At 40.3% G+C, this 26,797-nt stretch overlaps 1 protein-coding gene across 4 annotated transcripts in view; it reads right to left on the reverse strand.

The window, feature by feature from the left end:
* The window catches only part of FEZ2 (fasciculation and elongation protein zeta 2), a 41,648-nt gene that overhangs the window by 10,389 nt on the left and 4,462 nt on the right, over nt 1-26,797 (reverse strand). For all 4 annotated transcript variants that reach the window (XR_003207297.2, XM_025868043.2, XM_073897280.1 and 1 more), the window contains exons 3-5: nt 20,695-20,811; nt 18,691-18,832; nt 17,460-17,728 (exon numbers count right to left, since the gene is read on the reverse strand). Coding sequence is in view for 3 of the 4 variants with exons in the window: in XM_025868043.2 (XP_025723828.1) it covers nt 17,460-17,728; nt 18,691-18,832; nt 20,695-20,811 (528 nt within the window). In the remaining variant the exon portion in view is untranslated. The remainder of the gene's footprint in view (nt 1-17,459; nt 17,729-18,690; nt 18,833-20,694; nt 20,812-26,797) is intronic.

A 26,797-nucleotide genomic window follows, 5' to 3' on the forward strand; every position in this document is an offset into this window, starting at 1 on the left:
TTTTTTTTAATTTATTTATTTGAGAGAGAGAATGAGAGACAGAGAGCACGAGAGGGGGGAGGGTCAGAGGGAGAAGCAGACTCCCCGCCGAGCAGGGAGCCCGATGTGGGACTCAATCCCAGGACTCCAGGATCATGACCTGAGCCGAAGGCAGTCGCCCAACCAACTGAGCCACCCAGGCGCCCTCTTCAATGAATTTTAAGAGTGTAAAGAAGTCCTAACAACAAAAAGCTGAGAAACACCAAGAAGTGTCATCTTTGAAGGAGCTAAATGCCTCTTTATCAGTCATGTACTCAGTGGCATTATCAAAAATCTGAGTACCAAATGTTACCATCTTTGGAGAACATATACAACCGTGCCTCTCCTCCTAAATGGTCCCTCCCCACAGAGTCCTTCCCAGACTGCATGCCATTTTGTTCTGGCAAGAATGAAATGTCTGGTCCAGTCACCTTGACTGAACACGCTTCACTTTGATGACAGCATAACCATATTCCCTTTGATGAAGTAGGCTCGTTTTAAAGGAAAACCTACACATAAGTATTTTGTAGATTTTTGTATTTTGTAGCTTTTTCATATGCTATCATGTAATTTGTTCACATTTTTAAGCAGATTATCAAGAGATGAACTTAGGCACCAGAGGCTAGAGCCATTTTTTAAACTCTACCAAACGTATTTCCTCTCAAAAGCAACAAAGACAAAAACACTTCATTCTCTATATAACCTGACTCCATTATCTCTAGGCACATTGAAGCTAGACATTGTCAAACAAGGTGAAGAGTTTTAGCATCCATGCATCAGGAGACTGAGGGATGCTTTACATCTGAACAGCACGTTCTTAAAAACACTAGCTGTACCTCCCCAGTTGGAAACCTAATGTCTGTCACTGCAAAAACATAAATAAAAAGACAGATGCACATTCTTAAACTCCTAGGTTCCGGCTGTAATCTAGGGTTCCTTATTAAAGGTGCAGCTGTGGGCTCTGCGGAGCCACAAGTGCTGGTAGCCTGACGACTCCTGAAAGATGGCTTTCCCGCAACCACAGCGCCAGGCTGGGTGGAAGTCGGTGGAAGCACAGCCACGTGAAGCCACAGCAAGCCCCAAAAGCACAGAGCTAACAGCTGATCCCAGCGAAACAAGTAAAGGAACTCTCCCTAGAACTGTGCCCCGCGGCTCAGGGTTGGGGAGCCCGGAGTTGGGGCCGGAGCTGGGGCGGTGGCCCCCGCAGCAGCCTGAGCAGAGAAGCAAGGTGGCTGGCACCGTGCTACTGCCTCCCACCCCAGCAGGGAAAAGGCCAGCACAGCAAAATCTCAAGGTTCACAGAGAGACGTCTGAGACCATCCCTCCAGCAGCGCTCCGGCGGCCATCAATCCCCACCCCCAGCCAGGAATCACAGCGCCACCATGTCCTGCCCTCGCTGCGTTTTCAAACTCTTCCTCCGACCCTCTCTTTCTCAGGGGCAACTTTAAATTCTCCAGCCCTCAACCAAGTTCCTTTCCCCAGGGTCTCCTCAAACAGCTCTTCCCGGGTCACTTCTCTGATGCTGAGGTCCAGGGACACTTTTCAGATCCCTCTGAGACACCCGGTAAGCGCTCCACCTGTGCCCCTGCCCTGGATTCCCGCAGGCTCCTGCCCCTGGCTTCCGCCTGCCCCTTCCCAGAGGTGCTTCTTTCTCTGCTCAGCCCTCATATACCAGTGTCCCCCGGAGAGTCTGTCCCTACTGTTCTTCTCATGCACGCTCTCTGAACGGTCCTGCTGTTTTTCACTTCTGCTGCCACCGATGTACAGCTCCACTTTGTTAAGATCAGGAAAGGGCTGAGAACCGAGCCTGGCACTGAGGAAGGGCTCAGTACACACCAGCCAGCTTTACTGCACCGACCACCTGAGCGTCACTTGCCTGTTCAATGGCCTCTCGGCCATCTGCACCTGCATACTGCTAAAACTGATCACATCCAAACCTGAACTCCTCCTTCCTCTCTCTCACCAGAAATAAAAGTTTTTGTTTCTTTTTTAATCCTATTCCTCTTCAGCATTCTCTACCTTTCTCATGCATGTATCCACTCTTTCAAGAAACAGGAGCCAGATATCACAGTCTTAGCGACTCCGGGCGAGCACACCAGCCGAGCCCCTCCTCCCCGGATGACCGGACATTCCAGCAGAAGCGGGCAAAGAGTCAGACAAGTAACGCGCCCAGCTGATAGCTGCAACACGGCAATAAAAATCGGGACGCCTGTTTTGTATTGGGAGGGCAAAGAAAAGCTCTCTGAGGAGGTGACATCTGAGCTGCAGCATGAAGTAAACACCCTCCCCGATGAGCTACAAAGGACAATGGACAAGAGAGATCCCCTCAGAGAACAAAACCAAAAGCAGCCAAACCGGCCAACCCAGGAGTTCAGTCCGCAGCCGGTGCACAGGGGTCCTGTTAGCCACCCAGCACCCTCCACCACCACCACGGGTGAAACAGTAGCTGCATTCTCCCCTCCTTCCCATAAGCAGTTTTTATTGCGGCAGCCCTGTTCTTGCTCCATCCTGGTGGGCGGATGTGCTAACATGGCAGGCTTAACCTTGGCATCCAGGGGCTACATCCAGAGCGGACGGGAAAAGCAGGTAACCCCCAAAGATGCCGGGCTGGAGGCTCCATGCGGTTGCTGTTAACAAGACCTGTGCATCTCCCTGTGGGGAGGGGGCACATGTGTTCTCCCTATGCTTGCCCAAGTCAGGAATCAGTGACCCGACCCCTCATCCTCTCTTCCCTGCTGCCCAACCAAGAGATTCCACCTCTTTCATATCCCTGAAATTCAACCATTTTCCCGGCCCTACTGTAACTTCGTGACTCATTTCTTACCTGAATGAGTGCCTCTGAGTCAACGTCTCTCTAGTTGCCCCCTTCCAATTAGTTCCTTGAAACACTGAATTTATCCTCCCAAAAGACAAATCTGACCAAGTAATGATCCACTTAAAACCTCTTTTGTGGTTTCCTACAGCCTTTACATAACGACCAAATGCCTTAGCATGGCATGCAAAGCTACCCATTTTCCGGCTTCTACTTTGCTACTTCCTCACCCTCTTGAGTGACTTTCTCTCTCACCTTCAGCTTGCTCTCTCAACTTCTAGCCATAATGAACCACCTACAGGGCCCCAGATGTGCCTGTCACCTCCAGATGGCCGCCCCCACCACGCCCTCTGCTTGGTAGGCCTGTCCCTTCTTCTTGTCCTCCAGATTCAACTCAGCCTGCCCAGACCCCTAAAGCAAACTAGGGGCAATAGCAACTTATCCACACCTCCGTCACGAGACGGTGCCAGGCACAGAACGCACCGAGAACACGGTAGCTGCTTTGAATACAGCAATTATCACCGCACACCTAGTTTTCTCAACCTCGACAGTACTGACATGTGCAGTCAGACAGCTGTTTCTTGTGGGGGCGGTCCTGTGCAGTGTGGTGTGCTGAACAGCATCACTTGGCCTCTACTGGGAATGCTAGTAGCACTGCCCCTCACCTCATCCACTTGTGACAAGGACAAATGTGTTTGGACATTGCCTAAAATCGTAAAGGGAGGGGCAAAACTGGCCTGGCTGAGAATCACTGCATAAAGTACACTGCATGGTTTGTCAGCTGGATCCCCAGCCCACACGCAGCATGCCTCCACACGCTGGGATGCACTCGGCATCCTTAACACTCATTCCTGATACCTAATTAGCGATCAACATATGTCTAGCTCATAATAGTAAAAGAAAAGATAATCCAGGTATTTTTTTAAATGGGGATGAGGCACAATATCTAAAGAAAAACAGCAGAGAAAGAAAAAAGAAAGTTTGGGTTAAATTTTTTTTAGGGAGAGAGCTGGGGCGGGGGGAAGGGGGAGCAAAGTAAGAAGGAGAGAATCTCAAGCAGGTTCCACGCCCAGCACAGAGCATGACAAGGGGCTCGATCTCACAACCCTGAGATCATGACCTAAGCCAAAATCAAGAGTAGGGCACTTAACCAACTGAGCCACCCAGGTGCCCCAGTTTGGGTTAATTTTTTAATAAACTCAACTAAGTTCTCACAATCGTTAAGGGAAGAAATAATGTCAGACACTTCTTTTGTGTGCCAGCAAAGCACAAACCCATCTGCAGCACGCAGGAGGCATCCGATGGATAGTCACTGGCTGAAATTAGAAAATTCTGTAGCAATTATTACCCATACCAGTGAAATACTTTCAGATTTGGCGATGGAACTAGGAATCACACCTTAGTCAGAAGTATTTGGAATCAGAAAATTTTCCAAGAGTCAACTGGGATAGAAAAATACTGCAATAGAAAGCAGGGCTCCAAGCTCTCTCCCAGCCTTGCTACCGACGTCTGACTAGGGAGCCATCACTAAACCCACACATGCCTGTTTCCACACCACTGAAACAGGTCATGAAGTGTTATCATTTGTAAAGGTCTCTTATTAGTAAATCGTATGAATCTATGAATTATCTCAACCGAGATGATCCATGGTTTCTTTAAGAAGGCAAATCAAAACACACACCCACACACACACACACACACACACACACACACACATCAGTATGGGACCGCGAGGTCACATAGGTTATAATGTAAGTGCTCTAGAAGGACAAAGCCGCACAGCCAAATGACACATTCAGAGTTATCTACTCCAATGGCATTTACAGATGTCTGCTAAGCCACAGTTTAACACGTCTAAGACCAAAGCCCAAGAGTCCTAGCGCCTGAGGTAACATATCGAGAAGAGACAAATTTTTTTCTCTTGACTTGTTTAGGAGAGAAAATTTTTTTTTTAAAGAGCTAAAAAGCAAAAATAATCTGAAGGTGAACAGAAGACAGATGACATGACAAGATACAAAGTTATTTGTCAAAGAAGTCAACGACGAAGTTCTGAAAAAGTCCACTGAAGAACCCAGTCTAGGAAGTCAGTGTGAAATTAATAAAGTAAGATAAATAATCTTGTTGATGAGGTTTGTAAAACAATGGAGTGACTAAGAAATACGAAATCTCTAGGATAACAAAAGAGTAGCAAGCAGAAGATCAATGAACTAGAAGAATCAAGGAAAGGAAAGACCAGGCGGGACAAGGAAGAAATAGGAAAAGACCTCCAAGAGCACACAATAGGTGGTTTCACAACTGCCCTATTAATTCCATAAAACAATACACCTTTTGGAAGGCAAAATGAACTTTAAAAAGATAAAACCTCAGAGACAGATTAAATTTACTTTTTAGCAAACGTCACCTCATTTAGAAACACTACATTTATAACCTTGAGAGCAGACGTGGTGTGATTAGGTGCTTCTGGTACTGAACTGGGCCAGAGAGAAGATCTTGTCTATGCTTAAATTTTATTCGGGGGGCAGAGGGTGGAGGAAGAGAAGAGCAGCATTTCTTTGTTGAACATTTCTCATGGTAAAAGTACGACAGACCCGTCAAAGCACTTTCAGAAGTCTCGCGGTTAGGAATGCTCGATGAAATAAAGGATACTAAGGATTTCTTACTTTAATTTAGCTTAATTAAAATAAACAACTGCAATATTAAGTACATCAGAAAATCTAATCCTGCCTCCATTTAATCTATCATTTCTAAACTTGAAGGATCCAAATGTTCACATGCAAAGTGAAGAACTAGTAAAGATTCTGGGGGTCTAAAATTATTTTGTAATCCATCCATCTGTTTTCCAACGTATCTTTACAAAGGAGTTAATAGCTCTGTAAAATGCCCTTCTCAGAATGGAATTTTTGATATGAGCCCATTTATAAGCAGGAAAATGATTAAGCATTACAGTATTTACTTTATTGTTTCCCTCACTGCTGACAAAGTGCCAAAGTAACAGTGAGGGTGGGGGAAGAAGTTTAGTCAATCCGGGGCCCCAGCCGCATGATTTACAATGAGAATACTCACAGCTACCTCATGACCATTTCCTTCCCTGGCGTGACTAGGTATTAAGTCTCAAAATCAGCCATTCTCTGGAATCTTTTCCCATACAAAACCAGGAGCAAAGTATAAACAAGATACAGGAGATTAAAAACAAAAATTAGAAAAATGTGAAAGAAGAGGGAAAGGAGCCAAGATCTCCAAAGCCACAGAGAAAACACCTGCACAGCTTACCAGGAGAAACGCAGAGCCAAGGGTCCCTTGCACATACCTCTGTGTTACATCCTCATGCCAGTGTGTACAGGTTCTGGGAGCGAAGGCCTCTGCTGAGCTTCTGTCTACCCATTTATGAAATGGCAGGAATATTAATAAAATCTGTAGGGTTGCTGTGAGGATTAAATGAAGTAGTCCATGGGAATCACTTAGCAAAGCGTTCAGCAAATACTGATACCCAAAAATATTCAAAACATTCCTCTAGAAAGGCTAGAACAACATTTGGGGGGACATAGCTCCCAAAAAGAAGTAACCACATCTTTCTACTTTTCTCCAGAACAAGTAATGAGTAGTTTTAGTTCTCATATAAGTAAAACAAAAACTGACAATACACTCCTGACTATAGATAGTCTCTAGCCTAAGGAGCTGAAGACAACATGAAGAAAAGAAGTTACGGTCCGGTCCGTGACTAAATATACAACTCAGCCAAAAAGCTTAAACTGAAAACAAGTAACACTTGCAGCTAATTCAAGGTCTTTCTGAACAAGAGAAAGAAAAGAGCTAGTAAACACAAACACTGTGTAAACTGAAAAGCAACAAGAATCAGATACAGCGATGTGATCTGTTAATTCTTTTCTGGAGTCCTAAACATATCAAATCATTCTCTGCACAGAACATTCACCAGCTTAACTAATTTCACAGAAAGAAGGATCCAGCACAGGGAAGGCCAAACTAACCAGGAGGCCAGAAAATTCAGACTATTCCTGCTACCAGACTTTTCTCTTAGCCTTAGCTGACACCCACGGGCACAGATCTCTAACAAGCCAGGAAATCTTTTAAAAATTCCAAATTCAAAGCTCAGTGTCAGAAAAAAGGTTAGGAAAAGCAATTAAGAAATGCTTTTCATCTATTTCTGACTCGTATCCTAATTTATGCTCTGACTCCATAAATATTCTTTATACTCAAGAGATTCAAAAGAAAGTGAAATTCAAACATAATTATGGTTCCTCATAAATCACATCATTTGCAATAGTTTGAATGACATGATTTTCAAATACTGATTTATAGAACAGTACTTTTAATTTTTAAATTCTTAAAATAATCGCAACACAAAACACAAGAAAAACAGAATGGAAAGCAATAAATGTAAAAAAATTACAAAGCAAAAATATTCAAATATTACCTAAGATGTAAAATTTGAGTGTTTATTTTGACACTTCTTCAAATCAAATACTTTTAATGTGAATTATAAAGCAGTTATAAATGCAAATTCTACTGAAAAATAGTTTCTGCAGAAAAAAATAACCAGATCTAAGTAAATTAGAAAATATGAATTATACCAAAGCAGATAAATATTTGAATATGTCTTGAATATTAAACTATTTTGGAATTTTGCTCTCAGAACAGGAAGATGTGGTATGAAGATTTTCAAGGTTAGGAGTTAAATGGAATACTATCAATTTAATTTTTTTTGTATTTGAACATTTTTAAAATTTTTATGTAATTTAATATTAATGTGGTAATTAGTGTTGGCAAACATTTTCAAAGCTACTAAAATTAGAGTAAAATAATTAACCCTGGTAATTTTATGAATTATTTCCTGATACTTATGAATACTCTCAGTATATAATAAGAATACAATTTCCTGGCATATTGTGGCTTTTATGTGAATTTGTGTTATATTAACAATGAACAAACCTCTCCAAGGCATAAAGGGTCAAGAACAGACTCCTGATTTTTAACTGCTGGGTCATGAAAGCTCACTATTACCAGTCTGTTACCAAAAGACAATTGCAGAAAACAAATAGTAGATAATGGTAAACAAAACCTGGTGGTGACATATATTTCTCTAGGCAATACTATCTTTCATAAAATAAAACTGTTCCACATCTAAACTAATTCATAATTCATAGGTGTGGATTATTAAAATAAATATTACACATCCAAGTTTCCCTCTGCCCTACAATGACCTTCCGTTCTATGGCCCTAACACTAATTTTTAGGAATGTCCATTACAATAAAGAAAAATATGAAGGATTGTAAGAGACCACTACAAAAAATTATATGCCAAGAAATTGGAAAATCTAGAAGAGATGGATAAATTCCTAGAAACATACTATCTTCCAAAACTGAATGACAAAGAAACAGAAAATCTGAACAGACTGATTACTAGCAACAAAACTGAATCGGTAATCAAAAACTCTAAACAAACAAAAGTCCATGACCAGATGGATTTACAGGCAAATTGTACCAAATATTAAGAGTTGATACCTATTCTCTCCAAATAATTCCAAAAACTAGAAGAGGAGGGAAAGCTTCCAAATTCATTCTATGAGGCCAGCATTATTACTCCAAAACCAAAATCAGACAAAGACATTACAAAAAAACTACAGGCAATATCCCTAATGAACATATTTGCAAAAATTCTCAACACAATATTAGCAGACCAAATTCAACAATACACTAAAAGAATCATTCACCTCAGTTAAGTGGGATTTATTCCTCGGATGCAAGGATGGTTCAATATCCACAAATCAATCAATGTGATATATCACATTAACAAAATCAAAGATAAAAACCATATGATCATCTCAATAGATGCAGGAAAAAGCATTTGACAAAACTCAACATCTGTTCATGATAAAAACTCTCAATAAAGTGGGTTTAGAAGGAATATACCTCAAGATAATAAAGGCCATATATGACAAACCGACAGCTAACACAACACTCAATGAGGAAAAGCTTTTAGGAACATGACAAGGTCCTCTCTCCCACTTTTATTCAACACAGTACTGGAAATCCTCACCATAGCAATCAGACAAGAAATAAAAGGCATCCACATAGATAAGAAAAAAGTTAAACTGTCCCTATTTGCAGATGACATGTTACTAAAAATAGAAAACTCTAAAGACTCTACAGAATACTAGAACTAATAAATGAGTGCAGTAACACTGCAGGACACAAAATTAATATACAGAAACCTGTTGTGTTTCTTTCTATACACTAATAACGAAGTAGCAGAAAGAGAAATTAAGAAAACAATCCGATTTACAGTTGCACCAAAAAGAACAGATTACCTAGGAATAAATAAATTAACTAAGGAGGTAAAAGACCTGTACTCTGAGAACTTTTATAAAACCCTGATGAAAGAAATTGAAGACAACACAAATGGAAAGATATACCGTGCTCATGGACTGGAAGAACAAATATTGCTAAAATGTCCATACTACCCAAAGCAATCTACAGACTCAACACAATCCCTATCAAAATACCAATAGTATTTTTCTTAGAACTAGAACAAGTAATCCTAAAATTTGTATGGAATCACAAAAGACCCGAATAGTCAAAGCAATCTTGAGAAAGAAGAAAAAAGGTAGAGGTATCACAATCCCAGATTTCAAGATATACTACAAAACTGTAGTAATCAAATAGTACGGTACTGGCACAAAAATAATCATACAGATCAACAGAACAGGATAGAAAGCCCAGAAATAAACCTAAGTTTATACAGTGAATTAATCTACAACAAAAGAGATAAGAATTTACAATGGGGAAAAACAGTCTCTTCAATAAATGGTGCTGAAAAAACTGGACAGCTACATGCAAAAGGATGAAACTGGACCACTTTCTGATACCATATACAAAAATAAATTCAAAATGGATTAAAGACCTAAATGTGAGGGGCACCTGGGTGGCTCAGCTGGTTAAGCATCTGCCTTCGGCTCAGGTTATGATCTCAGTGTCCTGTGATCGAGCCCCACATCAGGCTCCCTGCTCAGCGAGAAGCCTGTTTCTCCCTCTCCCTCTCCCCACCCCCTGCTCATGCTCTCTCACTATCTCTCTCTCCCTCTCTCAAATAAATAAATAAAATCTTTAAAAAAGAAAGACCTAAATGTGAGACCTGAAACCATAAAATTCCTTAAAGAAAACAAAGGCAGTAATCTCTTGGACATCAGCCTTAGCAACATTTTTCTATATATGTGGCCTTGGGCAAGGGAAACAAAAGCAAAAATAAACTCCTGGGACTACACACACGCGCACGCACGCGCGCACGCGCACACACACACACAACTTCTGCACAGCAAAAGAAGCCATCAACAAAACAAAAAAGGCAACCCACTGAATGGAAGAAGATATTTGCAAATGATATATCTGATAAGGGGTTAATATGAAAAATATATGTTATACATCTCAACACCTAAATAACAAATAATCCAATTAAAAATGGGCAGAGGACCTGAAGAAACATTTTTCCAAAGAAGACACATAAAAGGCCAATAGAAATATGAAAAGATGTTCAACATCACTAACCATCAGGGAAATAACAAATCAAAACCCCAATGAGATACCATCTCATACCTGTCAGAGTGGCTACTATCAAAAAACCAAGAAATAACAAGTGTGAGGATGTGGAGAAAAGGGAATCCTCATATACTGTTAGTGGGAATGTAAACTGATGCAACCACTGTGGAAAACAACATGGAGACTCCTCAAAAAATGAAAAATAGAAATACCATATGATCCACTACTGGATATTTACCCAAGGAAAACAAAAACACCCATTCAAAAAGATATATTCACTGCCTGTATTTACTGCAGCATTATTTACAATAGTCAAAATATGCCCATCGATAGATAAATGGATAAAGAAGATGTGGTGGAATATTACTCAGCCATAAAAAAGAATGAATTCTTCCCATATGCAACAACATGAATGGGCCTAGAGGGTATTATGCTAAGTGAATAAGTCATATATATACCACAGGATTTCACTTACGTGTGGAATCTAAAAAATAAATGAACAAATAAACACCAGAAACAGACCCATAAATATAGAGAACAAGCTGGTGGTTGTCGGAGGAAGGGAGGTACAAATGGGTGAAGGTGAATGGGAGGTACAGGCTTCCGGTTATGGAATGAATAAGTCACTAGATGAAAGGTGCAGCATGTTATCATAATAGCGTTGTATGGTGACAGATGGTAGCTACACTTGTGGTGAGTACAGTATAACATATAGAGTTGCCAAATCACTATGCTATACACCTGAAACTAATATAACATTGTGTGTCAACTATAAGGAAAAAAAGAGAGAAAACAGAGAAATGCTATCAAATATAACCAACAAATTACTGTTGAAAATGTATTAATATTTATTCACATATATAGGGCAGACTTTATCCTCTTGAGTACCACTACTTAGAAAAAGTGGTGGAGGGGGATCAGCTCCTTTGCTACTTCTCCTCTACCTTAAACTACTTTTGATTACTGTCTATAAATACAGTGTACCCAGACAACTGCCAACATTTTTAAGTTTTTCATTTGGCCCCAAATCTAGAGACAACTGGTCTACCTGCTGGCTGTCTTCACTTAGCTACTGGGAATCTGACACACAGAGCACAAAGGTCTATTGCTAGGCAGAGTGCCTTAGGCAAGTGGCTTGGAGATGGACTGGCCAAGGCATCACCACCTATAGGCATAACTCAGGCTGCTGGACGGGGCCCTGAAGAAAAGAACAATTCAATACACTCTTAGATAAAACAAGGTTACATTTTATAATAAATTTTAGTCATGATATAGTGATCTTTTTATACAAATTCACTTTAAATGGAGTTTGAATCTTTTTTTCCTTCAAATTTTTTAATTTTATTAAGTTTTAGTCTAAATCGGGGGTTGGAAAACTTTTCCTAGAAAGGGCCAGAGAGTTAATATTTTAGTTTGCAGTCCACACAGTTGGTCACAATTATTCAATCCTGTCCTTGTAACACCAAAGCAGCCATCGACCATATGGAAATAAATGGACATGGCTATGTTCCAATAAAACTTTATTTATAAAATAGGCAGAGGGCCAATCTGGCCCTCAGGCAGTAATTTGCCTTGCCAATCCTCAGTCTAAATCATCTTAACAAATGTGAAATTTGAAAATTCCAAATTAAAAAGAAGGGAAGAAAAAAACTAGGGTCCATCTTATTTTAAACAAAAGCCCCAAATTCAAGGAGTTGTGTCAAAACAGATCCTTCTAAGCTAGGAGCTGGCACAAAGTGGAATAACTTCAGAACAATCTAATCAGAACTATCTAAATGAAAATAAATTTCTCTTAAAGTCAGCTTTGGTGAAGATTAAATGAAAAACTATTACTGGGGCATTTTTGCATGTAAAAGAGAAACAAAATAGATTTGACTATTCGTCATAATATGAGCTTAGTGAGTCATACATACAGAGCAGTGCATCTGTGAAAGAAATAATATAAGAAAGAGTATCAGCCAAGGCCTAGCTGCCCCCATCATTAGGCAGTTATCTCCCCAACCCCCAAAAGCAACAGGGCAATATAATTCTTTTTAAAACAGAGTTCCTGATTCCTAATACCCCAAAAGTTTTCAAAATTAACTTCTTCAGGTTAGACAGAGGCAACTATTCATTATTGCTGGTGCTAAGTCCCACACATGAGAACTCTCTCTTGAAAGCTCCAACTGATTATGGCAAACAGAAAAGACACTACAGATTCCTATCTTCTCAACCCTAGACTTAGAAAACACAACCTTACATGTGACTTTTAATTTGAAAACATTACCGGATCCTAAAGGAAGAAGTATGTCCATTTCATCCATATACTGAGGTATGATGCCAAGCAAGTAAACACTCATGTCTTTACACTTCAGATAATTCTAGGTGACAACCACTGCTAAATTAAAACACACCTGGTATATTCTGACTTGTTCTTGTACTCATGCGAACTGCCACTGAAGTCCAATGGTCTGTGACTCTATACAACATAAATAGAAGACTGGCAACAACAACAAAAATCCCTGAGAGAACAACAATTCAAATAGGACAAACCCAAATCCTTTGGGATTCTATCTCCTTTATAGCGAAGTTTCAATTCAACAGACATTAAGTGATGTGTAAAAAAAAACAAAAATTAGGTAAGATGCTAAACAATGAAACAATGTGAATGAGCTTTTGGGAAGGCTGCACTCCTTCCCAGGTGAGATTTAATCCAATGATGACAACAGAGTATGATACTATGAGATTAGAAGTATGTGTACCCTCATAAATAAATACAAAAAATATCTAATAGGCACCTTAACAGGCAACTCACAAAAGAATACAGAAGTCAACAGATCAAACCATTGTTTGCCTTTCAGATCAGTATATATCAAAAGGCTAACAATACCCATTGTTGGTTGGAGGTGTGGGGAAATGGTCGCTCACTTATACAATTACTGGGTTTCATTTCTGTAGAACCATATGAAAAGATGGTTGTTTAAAACCCTCCAAAACTGCATATCCTTTGACTTAGAAACTGCACTGATTTCAGTGAATGAGTAGACTGTTCAACTAACCAAAAGAAAAATATATAGGAAATAAATTCAACTTTAGGAAAATGGTAACTTTAGTTTGATAAATTTCAGAGAGAAATAACTAGTATGCAGCTGGATATATAACTAGCATTTACTCAGGATATATACTAGTCTTCCATACATTATTTCATGTAATCCTCCCAAAACTCAAAACTCAAAACTCAAAGGGAGATGTACCCAGCGGCAAGAGCAGGACTCAAATACAGCTCTTAACCCAAAATTCTTAATCAATAGGCTCCTCGGTCTCCGAGGGCTTGGCACCTGACAGAAAGACCCTAGGCAGAAATAGAGATTTGCAAGTTTCTTTCTTTCACACATTTATTAGTAGAAATTTGTTAGTACCTAATGTTATACCTAAGGATATAAAGATAAAGTGACATTTCCTATCCTTAGAGACCCATGACAGACAGACATGAAAACAAAAAACTACAATACGGTGTGACAGTGCCAACAGAAATAGTCAAGAGGAATAATACCCCAAAAGAAGGAGAGAGCAGTCAATTCTGCATTGGAAGAAGAGTCATCGAGGAAGGTTCTAAAAAAGGAAGACAATGCCTGTCCAGGATTTCAAAGGTCAAATTAAAAAATGAAAAAAATCTCCCAAATGTACTGGGAAAAGTAGGAACAGAGGGCCACCCCAGAAAAGGGAGTGGCATATATAAAAGCACCAAGGCCCAAAACAGCATGGTCAGTTCAAAAAAATGCATCCAGATCACCACAGTGATTAACAGACAGTACCCGTCAACCATTCCAAACTCCACTCACACCCGTCTCTTTCTCCTGATGCTGAACAACAGGACAGAAGAGATATAAAGTTTTCTGCTCTCTTGAGTCTCATTTCCCAAAGAGAAGATCTACTCCTCTAACCTCTCCTCCAGAGAACTGGAAAAAGACAAGACAGCCTACCTTGCTCATCAGAAGCAGTGACATAGTGACCACTCTATCAAAAACAGCTCCCCAACAGCACTGCTATCAACCACCTTACCCAGGCTTTTATTGTCGTGGTGGCATTTATTACTATCAGAAATTAATTGCCTAGTCATTCTTTCTTTGTTTATTGCCTGTCTCCCTCATTATTAAACCCCAAGAGGCCATGGGCCTTGTCTGCTTTATTTGCCACTGTATCTTCAACAGTGCCTGGCACAAGGAAGACACACCCTGCAAGGATCTGCTGAATGAATATATATTGCTTTATCTTAGCCAACATGTAGCAGATTTTAGAAATTAAAACAAATCAACATAACATTTCACTTGCATAAGATACTCAATACTTTAATATTTAATAGTATTTCCATGCCCCCCAAAACCATCTAATGCTCTAAATAGCATCCCTAAGCCCCCAATTCTTTTTTTCACTACAGAAAATGTTTGAAACAATAAGTCTCCAAAATTAACACCGAAAGAGTTTAACTTTGTTCTATTCCCACCCAGGTATTTCTTTATAGTGTCTTTGGACCAAAGAGAAGAGCTAGCAAATATGGATAAAGTGTTAGACCAACTACAAATGGATGTTTTGTTTCAATGAAACACGTTTAAGGAAAAATGGAAGGAAGCTATTCCATGCTTAAGGAAAGAAAACCAAGTCCTGCTAATAAAACAAAAATATTCAAGGTAAAAAGAAAAAAGTGACTAATGTTATTAGAAAACAGATAAAGCATGATCTCTGTAAGAAGGTCACCAATTTTTAGACATTTGTATCACTGATGATAGCTAACTCAGAGGGATAGGACTTGCCCAAACTGCATGTTACATAAAACGTCTAACAAGGTAATATCTTTTGCAATCTGTTTATCCAATTGGCCGTTTCACTTTAGGGTTCTTTTGAGCCACCTACCACTCTTTTCAGAATCACAGATTTCAGACTCCTTGTGTCACAGATGGGATGGTCTTTTTCCAGCTTATAGAGGGAACCAGTACCACAAGCTTAGCAATGCCATCAGTAACCTGATTAAAAGGTTTTGTTACTAATAGTAGATCAGGACTCAAGAAGCAACTTCACAGGTCCATATACTGTGAAAAAATTGACTATGAATTTCAAGACTCGTAAAGGTTTGAGTAAGATCTAAATGTTGCCTTGCCAAATCCATTTCTCAATATAAATGCCATGTACCATTTCACCATGAATCCACTCTAACACTTTTCATATGGGAGTTACAAAAAGGAGGCTTTATACCCCTCTCGGGATAAATTTATTTCCCTCAGCCAAGTGTTAACACTAATAAATGGAGGGTTGACATGTAATTCTTAAAAGCGGACAGAGAGAAATTACCAACCATGCTATGACTTTTTAACTAGGTACTTTGTTTATTTTTTTTTTAAACTTTATTCTTTTTTTTTTAAGATTTTATTTATTTATTTGACAGAGAGAGACACACGACGAGAGAGGGAGAGAGGGAATACAAGCAGGGGGAGTGGGAGAGGGAGAAGCAGGCTTCCCGCCGAGCAGGGAGACCGATGCGGGGCTCGATCCCAGGACCCCGGGATCATGACCTGAGCTGAAGGCAGACGCTCAAGGACTGAGCCACCCAGGCGCCCAGGTACTTTGTTTAATCACGCTTGAATAACAGGGCAATTTAAAAGGTGCAATTTTTAAAAAAAAATATGATATACAAATTTTGCTCCAGAAATTTAAAGCAAACTTTCCAGCGTTGTATCTTCAAACAAATGTTTTTGGGTGTTTGGGGTTTTTTTTTGCTTTTCCAGAGTAGTCACTAGAAGCGACTAATTAACACCTCTTCAATCAATACTACCATTTCTCAAAAATATTTTGTACCACATTATCTGAGAACTTTTTCAAAATCAGTTTATGAGCTATGTCCTTTCAACAAACGAACGGACTTTACACTAAAAAAATGTCCATTTACTCACAGGCCAAAAGCAGACAATGAATAGGCTAAATGGGGAGATTCTTTTTGTTTGTATCAACCGCTCATTGGTGACCCAGCAACCTAGAACTGCATTCTCTTCCCCGGGTTCCAGCAGAGTCTGGTTAATGAGAACCATTTCTCTGATAAGTATTCCTTAGAAAAAATAAATTGAGACTTAATCAAAGACAGAACTTACATTATTACAAACCATAATAGCTAGTTTGTGGTAATTTGTATTACCATGTTATCAAAATCATGAATGAAAAAGGGACCTTCCTTTTAGAAAAATGGATCCCTTTGCCCAACGATTATACTCCAAAAAAATAAAATCAACATTTCTTCACATACAAACAAAATGAAGGTGGCAATATAGAAGGTCTCAACTGATCAAAGAAAAATGAAATGGCTCTAAAACCCATAAATAAATACATCTCGTATAATTAGTTAATGTTTATGATGGAGTTTAATCACACGAAATAGGGCCACTTAAGAAAAGTGAAAAGGTAGAAAACAAGAAATCTCATATGAAGAGTCAAAGATTCACATATTCTAAACTTTTTTTCACCAGTTAGAAATATTCTCATCTGCCAAATACAAGGGCAAATGGCTGATATCACATAACTGCCTCAAATGCCTTCATATTCCAACTTGGTTGACAAATCAGGAGGAAGCTGATTACAAATCAGTCTGTGATTTTAGGCTCAGCACAGTTCAGCTACCTTTAAATGCACCCCCTTTTAACTTTTTATTATACAACTCATACAAGAGAAGCAAAAACAAGAAAATAATACGATTCGTAAGCCCACGAGCCAAACATAAATAACCACTATTAACACTTTGCTGTATTGAAACGGTCACCTTTAAGATACCCTCCTTCTTTATTCCCCTGCCTTCCTTCTACTGACTTCCCTCCTAAACATCTCAGTATGGAATTACTTGGAAAACCATTATATGCTCACCAAGAAAACACCTTTCTGCAAGAGCTGAGCAAAGTGGTCTCCTTGAGCAGAGCCCCACGTGTGCCCCCGTGAGAAGCACGAGAAGCACGCCCGCACACGCAGGCGCTGGGAGCGGGGGCCTGCCGCCGGCCTGGGGCCCTGGGACCACCACAGGGGCAGCTCCCGGCCCGCCAGGACTCCCGCAAACACCACTTACTGTGCCAGGCATGTGACCTCTCTCATGCTTCCCGTTCTGAGAGCTGCCGTTCTTGAGTTTCTTTTTCTTCTTGGCTGTTTCTTTGTGCTCTTTCTGTTTGTTTTGCACTTCAATGAGAACAGAAATAAAGCTATTTTTCACTTCCTTTTCAAACTCCAGTTCGTCCCGCAGGGCCAACTGCTGCACCAGCTCTTCAGAGAACTCCTTGATGGCAGTCTCAATTTCTTCCAGTAGCTCATTTAATTCAGAGACTGAGAGCCTTTTCACTCCTGTGACCAAAAGCAAAGCACAGCAGATACTAAGATGAAAAGCGTTTCAAGAGAGTGGTGTTTTACGCCAAAAGAGCGAAGATCATATTCTAAACAATTAAACTGTGGGAGATCTTCTTGTAATCCTAAAACTTCTGGTGGGCAGGTCTGAGCAGAGGTAGGTGGGCAACTTACTTCTCAAAAGGCTGAGAAGTGTAACAACATTCTTTACTTGTCTAACTCAATCATCCCACGAACAGCACTCCAGTCAAGACGGAAAGAAGCTCGTACAAGGAAAAGAACAAACACAAAAGCCGAGGGAGAGTACAGAAACTACCTGCTGACAAGAAACTGCACGCAATTTAGCAGGGTTCTAGCACACTTCAGAAGACAGAAGTTGAATTGGAAAAATTAAACTAAATACACACTTGATCACATGTGCCCCAATGTGTGAATTTTTTTGAAGACTGGGAAGATGAAAGGAAAGACTATTCCCTGAAACCCACTTTCAGTTTTTTCTCAGCACTTCTCACGTGAGTGAAGCTAGGACATCACTGAAGCCCTCACCCAGTATGAGTGGTGTCTTACAAAATGACAAGATTAGGGCAGAGACACACACAGAGGGAAGGCCATGTGACGACAGAGAAGTCCGCCATCTACAAGCTAAGGAGAGAGGCCCCAGAGGAAACCAAACCTGCCCACACCTTGATCTTGAACTTCTAGCCTCCAGACCCCTGAGACAATAAATTCCTGTTGTTTAAGCCCTGGACATGTGGGACTTTGTTAGAGCAGCCCAAGCCATCTAATACAGGATTCAAAGGTGAATATGACAAAGTCCCTGAGCAATGATAAAAATACGCCCAAACATTGCTAGAGGGCTGAAGAAGGGTGTGTATCACAGCCTATGAGAGTCAGAGCTTTCTGGAGATGGTCTGAGATACACAGGAAGTATGAAGAGCCTGGATTTCAGGAGGGTGTCTTACTCTCTTCATAACTGCTTGTGCTGGACCTCTGAAGAGTCTGGATTTCCTGGGACAGCATTGACAGCCGATCTGACTGGGTGGGCGTTTCATCATCTTCTGGGTCTGGAGATTCCTGCATCATTTCTTCAATTTCTTCGATAACCTTCCAAAATATACATACTACTGTTACTCAGAGGCACTTGGGAAAACAATCTATCTGCACACTGTGCTCACCTGAAGCAACCAGAGTAGAAATGCACTAAATTCTCCACTAACCAGCGGTGTGCAGGAGGAGCTGGTGCTCCGAATAATCAAAATTTTGCTTGTAAGAATGAACATGGTTTATCAAAAAAAAAAAAAATTACAATATGCTAAGCACAAAATTAAACAGAGTATGATTTAATGTCCATCATGATTCAGTAAGCCCCATCAGATCTTGCAATGTCTGAGAAACGGTACAAAAACACACATATAATTTACTGCAGATGTGTTAGAACCAGATCATAGTTATAGTCAAAAGAAAGCAAAAGCACTTCATCAAACTGACATAAATTTAAAAAACAGAACAGTATAAAAAAATTGATACGTAAAGCAAAAAATTACCTCTACGGCAGCAAAATTTTCCTTTAACAGCAGAAAAAGAATTTCATGTATTAACTCAATGGAAGATTAAGAAATACTCAAAAATTACTTGAAGTGTAGAAGCTTAAAAGAGAAAAAAAAAAAAGCTGCACAGAAGCAGGAAAATTTCAGAAGTCTCTGTCTTTCAACCAATGATCTACGGTCATGTGCAACACTGCTCGAATCTTATGATAGTATCTTGCCCTGCTCTACATTGAAAAGTTGAGAAGGATACAGAAGTCAGTGAGAACTTAAAACTAGAAAAATTACTCAACAGTTAGAAAAAAGAGATCTAAGAGTTTAAAAAAAAAAACTATTAGAAAAAAATACAGGATGAATCAGCAAGCTTAAGAGGTTGCTGTAATACTTGTACTGAGGAAAAAGAAGAGTAAATCTGAGGGAGGCGGGGATTATGTTAATTAGTAAGCAGATTTTCTCAAATGGGCGTTGTAAAAAAGCACAATGAAACACTGGAGAAGAAGCAGAGTCTACTTCACTAAGTCTTGGGAGCAGGAACGGCTTATGGCATTCAGGCAGATAGATCACTGAGGGGACAACGGATCTCAGGGTCACGTACTTCCCTGGGATACCATGCTCCACCTCCCACAGCCCTCTACCCCATTATCTGCCATTTTAAGCACGGCACTCTTTCCAGGCCTGGAATAATCCAACCGCAAATATGACGAAGGAGCATCAACATGGCACATGTTTAATAGACTCCTCCCAGCCTTGCCATAACTTCTCTCTTTACTGACCTCATCCTTCCAGCCTAAAAATTTAATGTGGGAGTGTTCAGACAGAGTAGCTGCGGAGCATGTTATTTCAGGAAGAAGTTCTTGCACCACATTTTGACAACACAAGTGGGAAGAGTATTCAGACAATGAGAAAGCTGATTCAAGTGGTTTAAATGAATACAGGGCTGACATTGTTAGAGCATTCCACAGGAATAAAGCTCACTCCTTTCTGGGCACATAATATGTGCTTCTAGTAAGTGCTAATAATTTTTACACAGGTTTTTAGAGAGAGTAGGTAATTTCCGCACAGATACAGTATAGTTTGCCATGTCTTGCTAACTCTAAAAAAACGTACAAAATTCACAGTATTTTTTATGATTTCAGTAGAAGCAATAACCCTCCCTTAGTAGCTTGCTGTTACTGTTTTAACAAGGCCTATACTGGGAAAGTGCCTATATTGAGAAATCTTCCCAACTAACATAATCCCGTCTGCTTCAGATTACATATACCTTCTTTTCTCAGTGGAGGAGTTAACTGATAAGCCTACATAAACAGAAAATGCAGTAAAAATAAGTAAATTCCAACAACCCCTCACTTATTGCCACAGTAAGAAACTGTTTTTCAGCTTGAGGTTCCCTTTTTCTTTCCTGGACCAATGTCTCCTCTATACCTGATCTGCAGTGAAGAGGGGCTCTTCATTAACGCAGGAGACGATGATTGAATGCATATCCAGCTGTTCTCGCAGCTCCTCATCATCTGATGCATCAAAGAGCAAACTGTCACTTATCTAAAAGCAAAATAACCCACTGTTAAAAGCAGGACATTCTGATCACAACAAAGTCACAGTGTCTGGGTAAAGAAGAGTCTTCCCTCGAAAGGGAGAGATGATTACGATCACTCCGTGCCCAGCAGTGTGTGAAGGGCTTTACATATTCATCTCAAACACAAGGGGGGGGGGGATGGAAAATAAATAGGAAATCGCCGAGGTGCCGCACGCCTCCCCTAATGCCCAATACCGACACACACTCAGCTGCTTTTCCCTGGGGAAGAGTGTCATATACAGTATTGGTTAGGAAGTCATAAGGAATTATGGGAGACGGGAGGGAGGTAATGGGCGGGTTTAGCAGCTAATGTTATTTAGTTCACAATCTAATAGTAAGATTGGTATATGTTAAATTCCACAGATAACATAAAGTTAGTTACTTCCAAACTAACTTCTAATATTCAGGATTAAAAGCTTAGGATTCGACTCCCTGGCACTGTCCACGAGAGTAACACTTTGCCTTACAGGTGAACATCTCTTCTTCCAAAAATAAAATCTGCAGGTTCCAAGAACATCTTTCAATCTAACTGTGCTGGAGGTTTCCATTTGCCTCACTGCCATTTTCCACCCTGCTCTGGGCCTCAGGAGGCTGACCTTTATGGACTAAATCAAAGGATGCCCTTGACTTCTGGCTTCCAGTTGGGTTAAAAACCACTGGCAGACACTAGCAGGACCCTGGAAGGTGGGAGGGTGAGAGCCAGACAGTCATCCCACTGTCTCCCTCCCAGCCAGACTACCAAAAAGCAGCAGATCTTGTCAAGCAGACCTCTCCCCCACAGCTACTCTCTCTAGGTTCTGGTAACTTCTTCCTCTCCTTACCTCTTCGTGCCCAGGGGTGCTACTGCTTGCTGTTGCCAGCCCTGGGTTATCACACCATGCCTACCTAGCTGGTGTCCCTTAACCTGCCCACACCAATAATCATGACCAAGAATTTAGTACTAGTCCTAACTGCAAAGCCGTATCTGAAAAACACAGCAGCTGAAAATGGACAAGTGATCATGTACCTATCATCTACCTACCATGACATGACGATTCAGATGATGAACAGAACTAAAACTAAAGCTCTTATCTTCAGAAAGGAGTTCCTGAAGAATAAATGGGCAACAAGGAGCTAGGTAAGAGGCAACCATGCATTTCTCTGAGGTAGTATATAATCTAAAGAATAATATTTTACCTGAAAAAATTATTTTACTTGCCAGTGCAGAGGATACACGTAAAATTGAAGACACAATTGAGGGGATGTAGGTCCCTACTGCCTCCCTAGTTCCTCATGCAGGAGCATCTAAAGTGTAATGGTGAATACAACCCACAGAGTGAGAAGGGCAAGGGACCACTGGCATGCTGCCTTTCAGAATGTCAGGCTGGGAGGGGAGCCACATCAGGGCTCCTACCACAACATGCATCCATGTTGTAACTCAGGGATGACACACCTCCTCAGTCTAGTCTTCACTGCGCGACCAGCCTAGGAAAGGCCTGGACATGGCCTTCAGTGTATCATTCTGGACTTTCAGAACAGTTTGAAAAAAATCTAAAAGCTTCCAGAGAAAAAAAAACCATCATATTAAAAGGATCAAGAATCAAAATGTCTTTTGAACTCTCTACAGCAACAAAAGAGATGAGAAGAAAAATCAATGTTTTTCCAAGTTTCAATAAATTTCAGCCTAGAATCCTATCTCAAAGTAGTTAACCTCATACACTCTTTCTCAGAAAGCTACTGCAGAATAAGTTCCATTAAAACCAGGAGGAAAACCAGAAAGGAAGCAGGCCTGGGATCTTAATACAGGAAAGAAGTGGAGGAATTCTTATAACGATGGTGAAGTAAAGATCACACAATGATGGCTGTGAAGCTCACCTGGAGAGTAAACAGTTCAGATGACCACTGTTACTGCACGAGAAGTACTAAACTTTTCAAGAAAAGCACCCGAGAAACAGAGGCAGAGACACTAACAGATTCTCTGGTGCATGTCACTTACTAAAATGAGTTTTATGGCTCTGTGGAGGCTGAATTTATGAACTAGTGATAGCTTAAATGAACCACAAAAAGGCAATGATTATTACCCTAAGGAAAAAAAAAACAAAAAAATTACAAGAGGAAATTTACTCATGATGTACCGAAAGGGGTCAACTGTGAACATTTAAACAGTCAATATAAGTGATGAAGATTAATTTAACCAAATATTTTTATATAATTATGTTGGGAGGACAGGGAAGGGGAAGTGTTCGTGAGGGTTATGCCGTTGAGGGTTGGAACGAGGACTGAGAGAGATCTAAACCCTCACCCTCTGGGTGGAAAGCAAGTGGATAAATTCTAAAGTTGAAAAAAAATTAAGTAAAATGATGAGAGCATGTTACCTGTCAGAAGAAACAGTTCAAGGAATTGAAAGTGGCTGCCCCCAGTAAGCGGAAAGCAGTGTACAGGATGGGGTAGGGAGGACAGAGGCTGCTTTTTCATGCCAAGTCCTGTACTAGGCCTAGTACCTTGTAAACCGATGCAGTTATCCTTTAATAAGGAACGTGAAAGATCAGGCGCTTAGGCTCTTGTTGAGAGAAAATGTTTGACTTCAAGATTATAGAAGTAGGGATGGAAAGTCCCACAATCTAGTTATAAGGATGTGTGGATGATGCGGATGGACCTAGCAATGATTTTCACAGATCCTTAAATTTCAACACTTCCCAAAATCAATCTTCATTGTACTTGGAGGACCATAGATTTATTTTCCCCCTTACAGACAAATCAAAGTTTTCATTTTAAAATGACTCCTAAGGAAGATACTATCTTCTTCCTGCCTCTGCTCTTGAAGATAAAAAGGTGCATGAAACAAAGTCCCCGTCCTTGAGAAAACACTCATGGTAGGAGGAAGAAGCCGGCACAGGAGATGTTCCTAAGACAATGTGATTTACAAGCCTTCTACTATATGAGCATATTCAAAAATGGCACTGGATTTAGAATAGTTTTTATAGCTATGGCCAAAACACATGCGTGATACCAGTAAACCATTAGAATAAATTTCCATAACAACAAAAATAATGACCCCAGATCATCTTTCTAGGGACTGAGCCAAGTCCACTCCCCACAGAAATGGCATATGTTAAGGGCTGGAATCCTTTTCGGCTTTGAAAATTAACCCTGGCTGTCATGGGTATCATCGTTCATTCTCCCACTTCGGCATCAGTGTGTCTTCTCTTTGCCAAGCATTCCCATCACTCCTTCCTGTGTCAGGTTAGATAAAGAACTGGTGGTTCTATTGACCTGTCTGAAACTGAAGCTGCTTCAAGGGGAAAAAATGTGCCTATGTGAGAATCTGGAATGTACTAGTTGCCTTACTGTAGAAAGACTCATCAAATTTAGAAATGTGCCATCTTGAACCTCAAGGAAAGAAAAATTAAAAGCTGAAATGTGGCAAATGGTGGTTTTCCTGAATGTTTTTCTCATCCTAATGCAAAAGAAATGTTTTCTCCCTTCATCAAGAAAAAAATTTCCAAGGGCGCCTGGGTGGCTCGGTCGGTTAAGCAGCTGCCTTCGGCTCAGGTTGTGATCCCAGAGTCCTGGGATGGAGCCCTACATCGGGCTCCCTGCTCAGTGGGGAGCCTGCTTCTCCCTCTCCCTCTGCCTGCCACTCCCTGTGCTTGTGGTCTCTCTCTGTCAAAAAATAAATAAAATCTTTAAAAAAAAAAAAAAAAAGAAAAAATTTCCTATAGATCCTATTTTATAGATGGAATAACCTAAAGGATGCTTTCAAAGGCAAATTCAACATAATTCAGTTATGGAAAGACTAGAGCTCAGAATAAGCAACGCTAAATAAAATAACTCAGGTTTAAAAAAAAATGTAATAATATGCTAATAGAATGAGAAGGTCACTTCTTACACAGTTCCTTGTTCTTCAGGAACTTAATGTGCAGTTACTCCTTCCTGAGGAATAGAGGTCTAATTTCAGTTCTTACTCATCACCTGGGTAGTTGTGTCACGATAGGTAGATGACAGATGGATGACCACTTGTCCACTTTAATCTGCTGAGTTTTCTAGATAAGGCTTTTATAATTATGATCAGTTACTAGTACTAAGCTCCAAGTCATTACTAATCACTGCCCTTGGCCATACTGTTACTCTAGCATTGAAAACTATCAGAAGGCAGAAAAAGGGAGGGATTTCCCAGTGTGCAATCTAAGAACAATACAAGATACACATTTTATTCAATGAAACTAAATTAGCGTCCCATTCATGTTGCTAATGCACTTCAATTTGAAACCCTGAAAGGATCTCTTCTATGCTATTTTTTAATATGTCAGACAAAAACTCACTGACTGGCTATCATGGATTTAGCACTATATTAAATAATACAGAAAATACCTATTTTTTAAAAAAGAACTTTCCGTCATGTTTTCTAACCTTAGGGTCTCAATGACAAGAAGATTATTCATTCATTCACTCAACAAACACTTATCTTAGTACTCACTATGTGCCAGGCACAGTGGCAGTTACTAAAAAGACTAAAAAGATTTGCTATCAGCAAACCACAATCTAATGACAGACGCTGAAACATAGGATTAGTAAGAGAACAAAATAATGGTTTGAGACATGGACAAAGTGCTGTGGGGACCAGTACCCCAGAGACAACGGGGCTAAATTCTGGGGGACAGATAAGTCCTTGAAGATTTTCACACCCCCACCAGTGTAACCAATTCCCACAAAGAAAGCTGCATTTTCCTGCCACACAGGGATTGAGGCCATGGCTACATGGCCATCTGTCAGAGAGGCTGCAGATGGGGACTCCCCCCAAGGGAGAGGCTGGATTAAGTGTCCTTTAAAGTCGCTTCCAACTCTAAAATTGTATAATTCCATGAGATCAGCAAAGGCTAAAACAGTAATAGGAAGCTTCAGAGAGGAAGGGAAACTTGAACCAAGCCCAAAATGATAGGCTAGGGTCTAAATAAACAGAAGACAGAGCATAACATATGTTGTTTTATTCCTTTTCACGAAACGTATGCCAGGTCAGTCAGCAGAAGAGCTTAGTGGGGTTAATAATAATGTAATAATAATTACATACAGTAAGATTTCTCTATCTACTCGATTACTGGCAAATACAGACAGAACTCTGTATTTTACTAGAAAATAATAGGCAGCAGGCTGCCCTGAGTCATATATTTGAGAAAATTGTTTTCACAAAACATTAACAATACTATTTAACATACTGACAGCCCCAATGCATTATACTCTCAATTACACAAATACACTTAATGAAACATGGAGCATGCCAAAAGGTCTGGCATGAGTTTACATTGTTATATGATAAGGAACTTAAACAGCCCCTGAAACTTAGATAACTTGGCTGTTTCTTGTCACCTTTAGATAAACCTAACACTGCTTTTCCATTTAAAACAATGACCTTCCCTCTTCTATTTCCTCCCCACCCCAACCCCGGCTGTCCCATCACCCTGTGCTCACACTTCTTACCCAAGGCACCTTCACTTTACAATCCCAAGGAATCCCCAGCAGCCTCGAACAGGTAGCCAAGAACTCTAAGGTCTTTTAAAGGTTCTCCAATACTCACAGGAACCCACAGTCTTCAGAAAACATGCCATGTCCAGCAAGTCCTTAAATTCATCAGAACGTTAACTCGATGTTGTTTTCCCAGATGCTCAATATATTACCCAGTTTTCTCAGCACACCAAAATTGTGCTAGTTAAGCTCAAAAAAAAAAAAAAAAAGCTGATCCTTGGTGTTCATATACAGGTGATGAAGATTTGGCTAAACATACAAAAGCAAGTGTGTGCTTGGGAAGAACTGGAGGAAAGTGCTAGCAAGTTGACGGCAGCAGACCCAGGATGGCAAGAGAGGGCCACACCAATGGCTATAAACTTGGAAAGAAAAGGCAACCCAGTGAATCTGTGTTAAATAGAAAGGTTATTTTTTAGTCCTATTATCAGAATCAGTTATTCAGAAACAATTCGC

This window comes from Callorhinus ursinus, unplaced genomic scaffold (assembly GCF_003265705.2).
Source record: "Callorhinus ursinus isolate GAN/ISIS: 27379988/994484 unplaced genomic scaffold, GSC_fseal_2.0 scaffold10, whole genome shotgun sequence".
Taxonomy (NCBI): domain Eukaryota; kingdom Metazoa; phylum Chordata; class Mammalia; order Carnivora; family Otariidae; genus Callorhinus; species Callorhinus ursinus.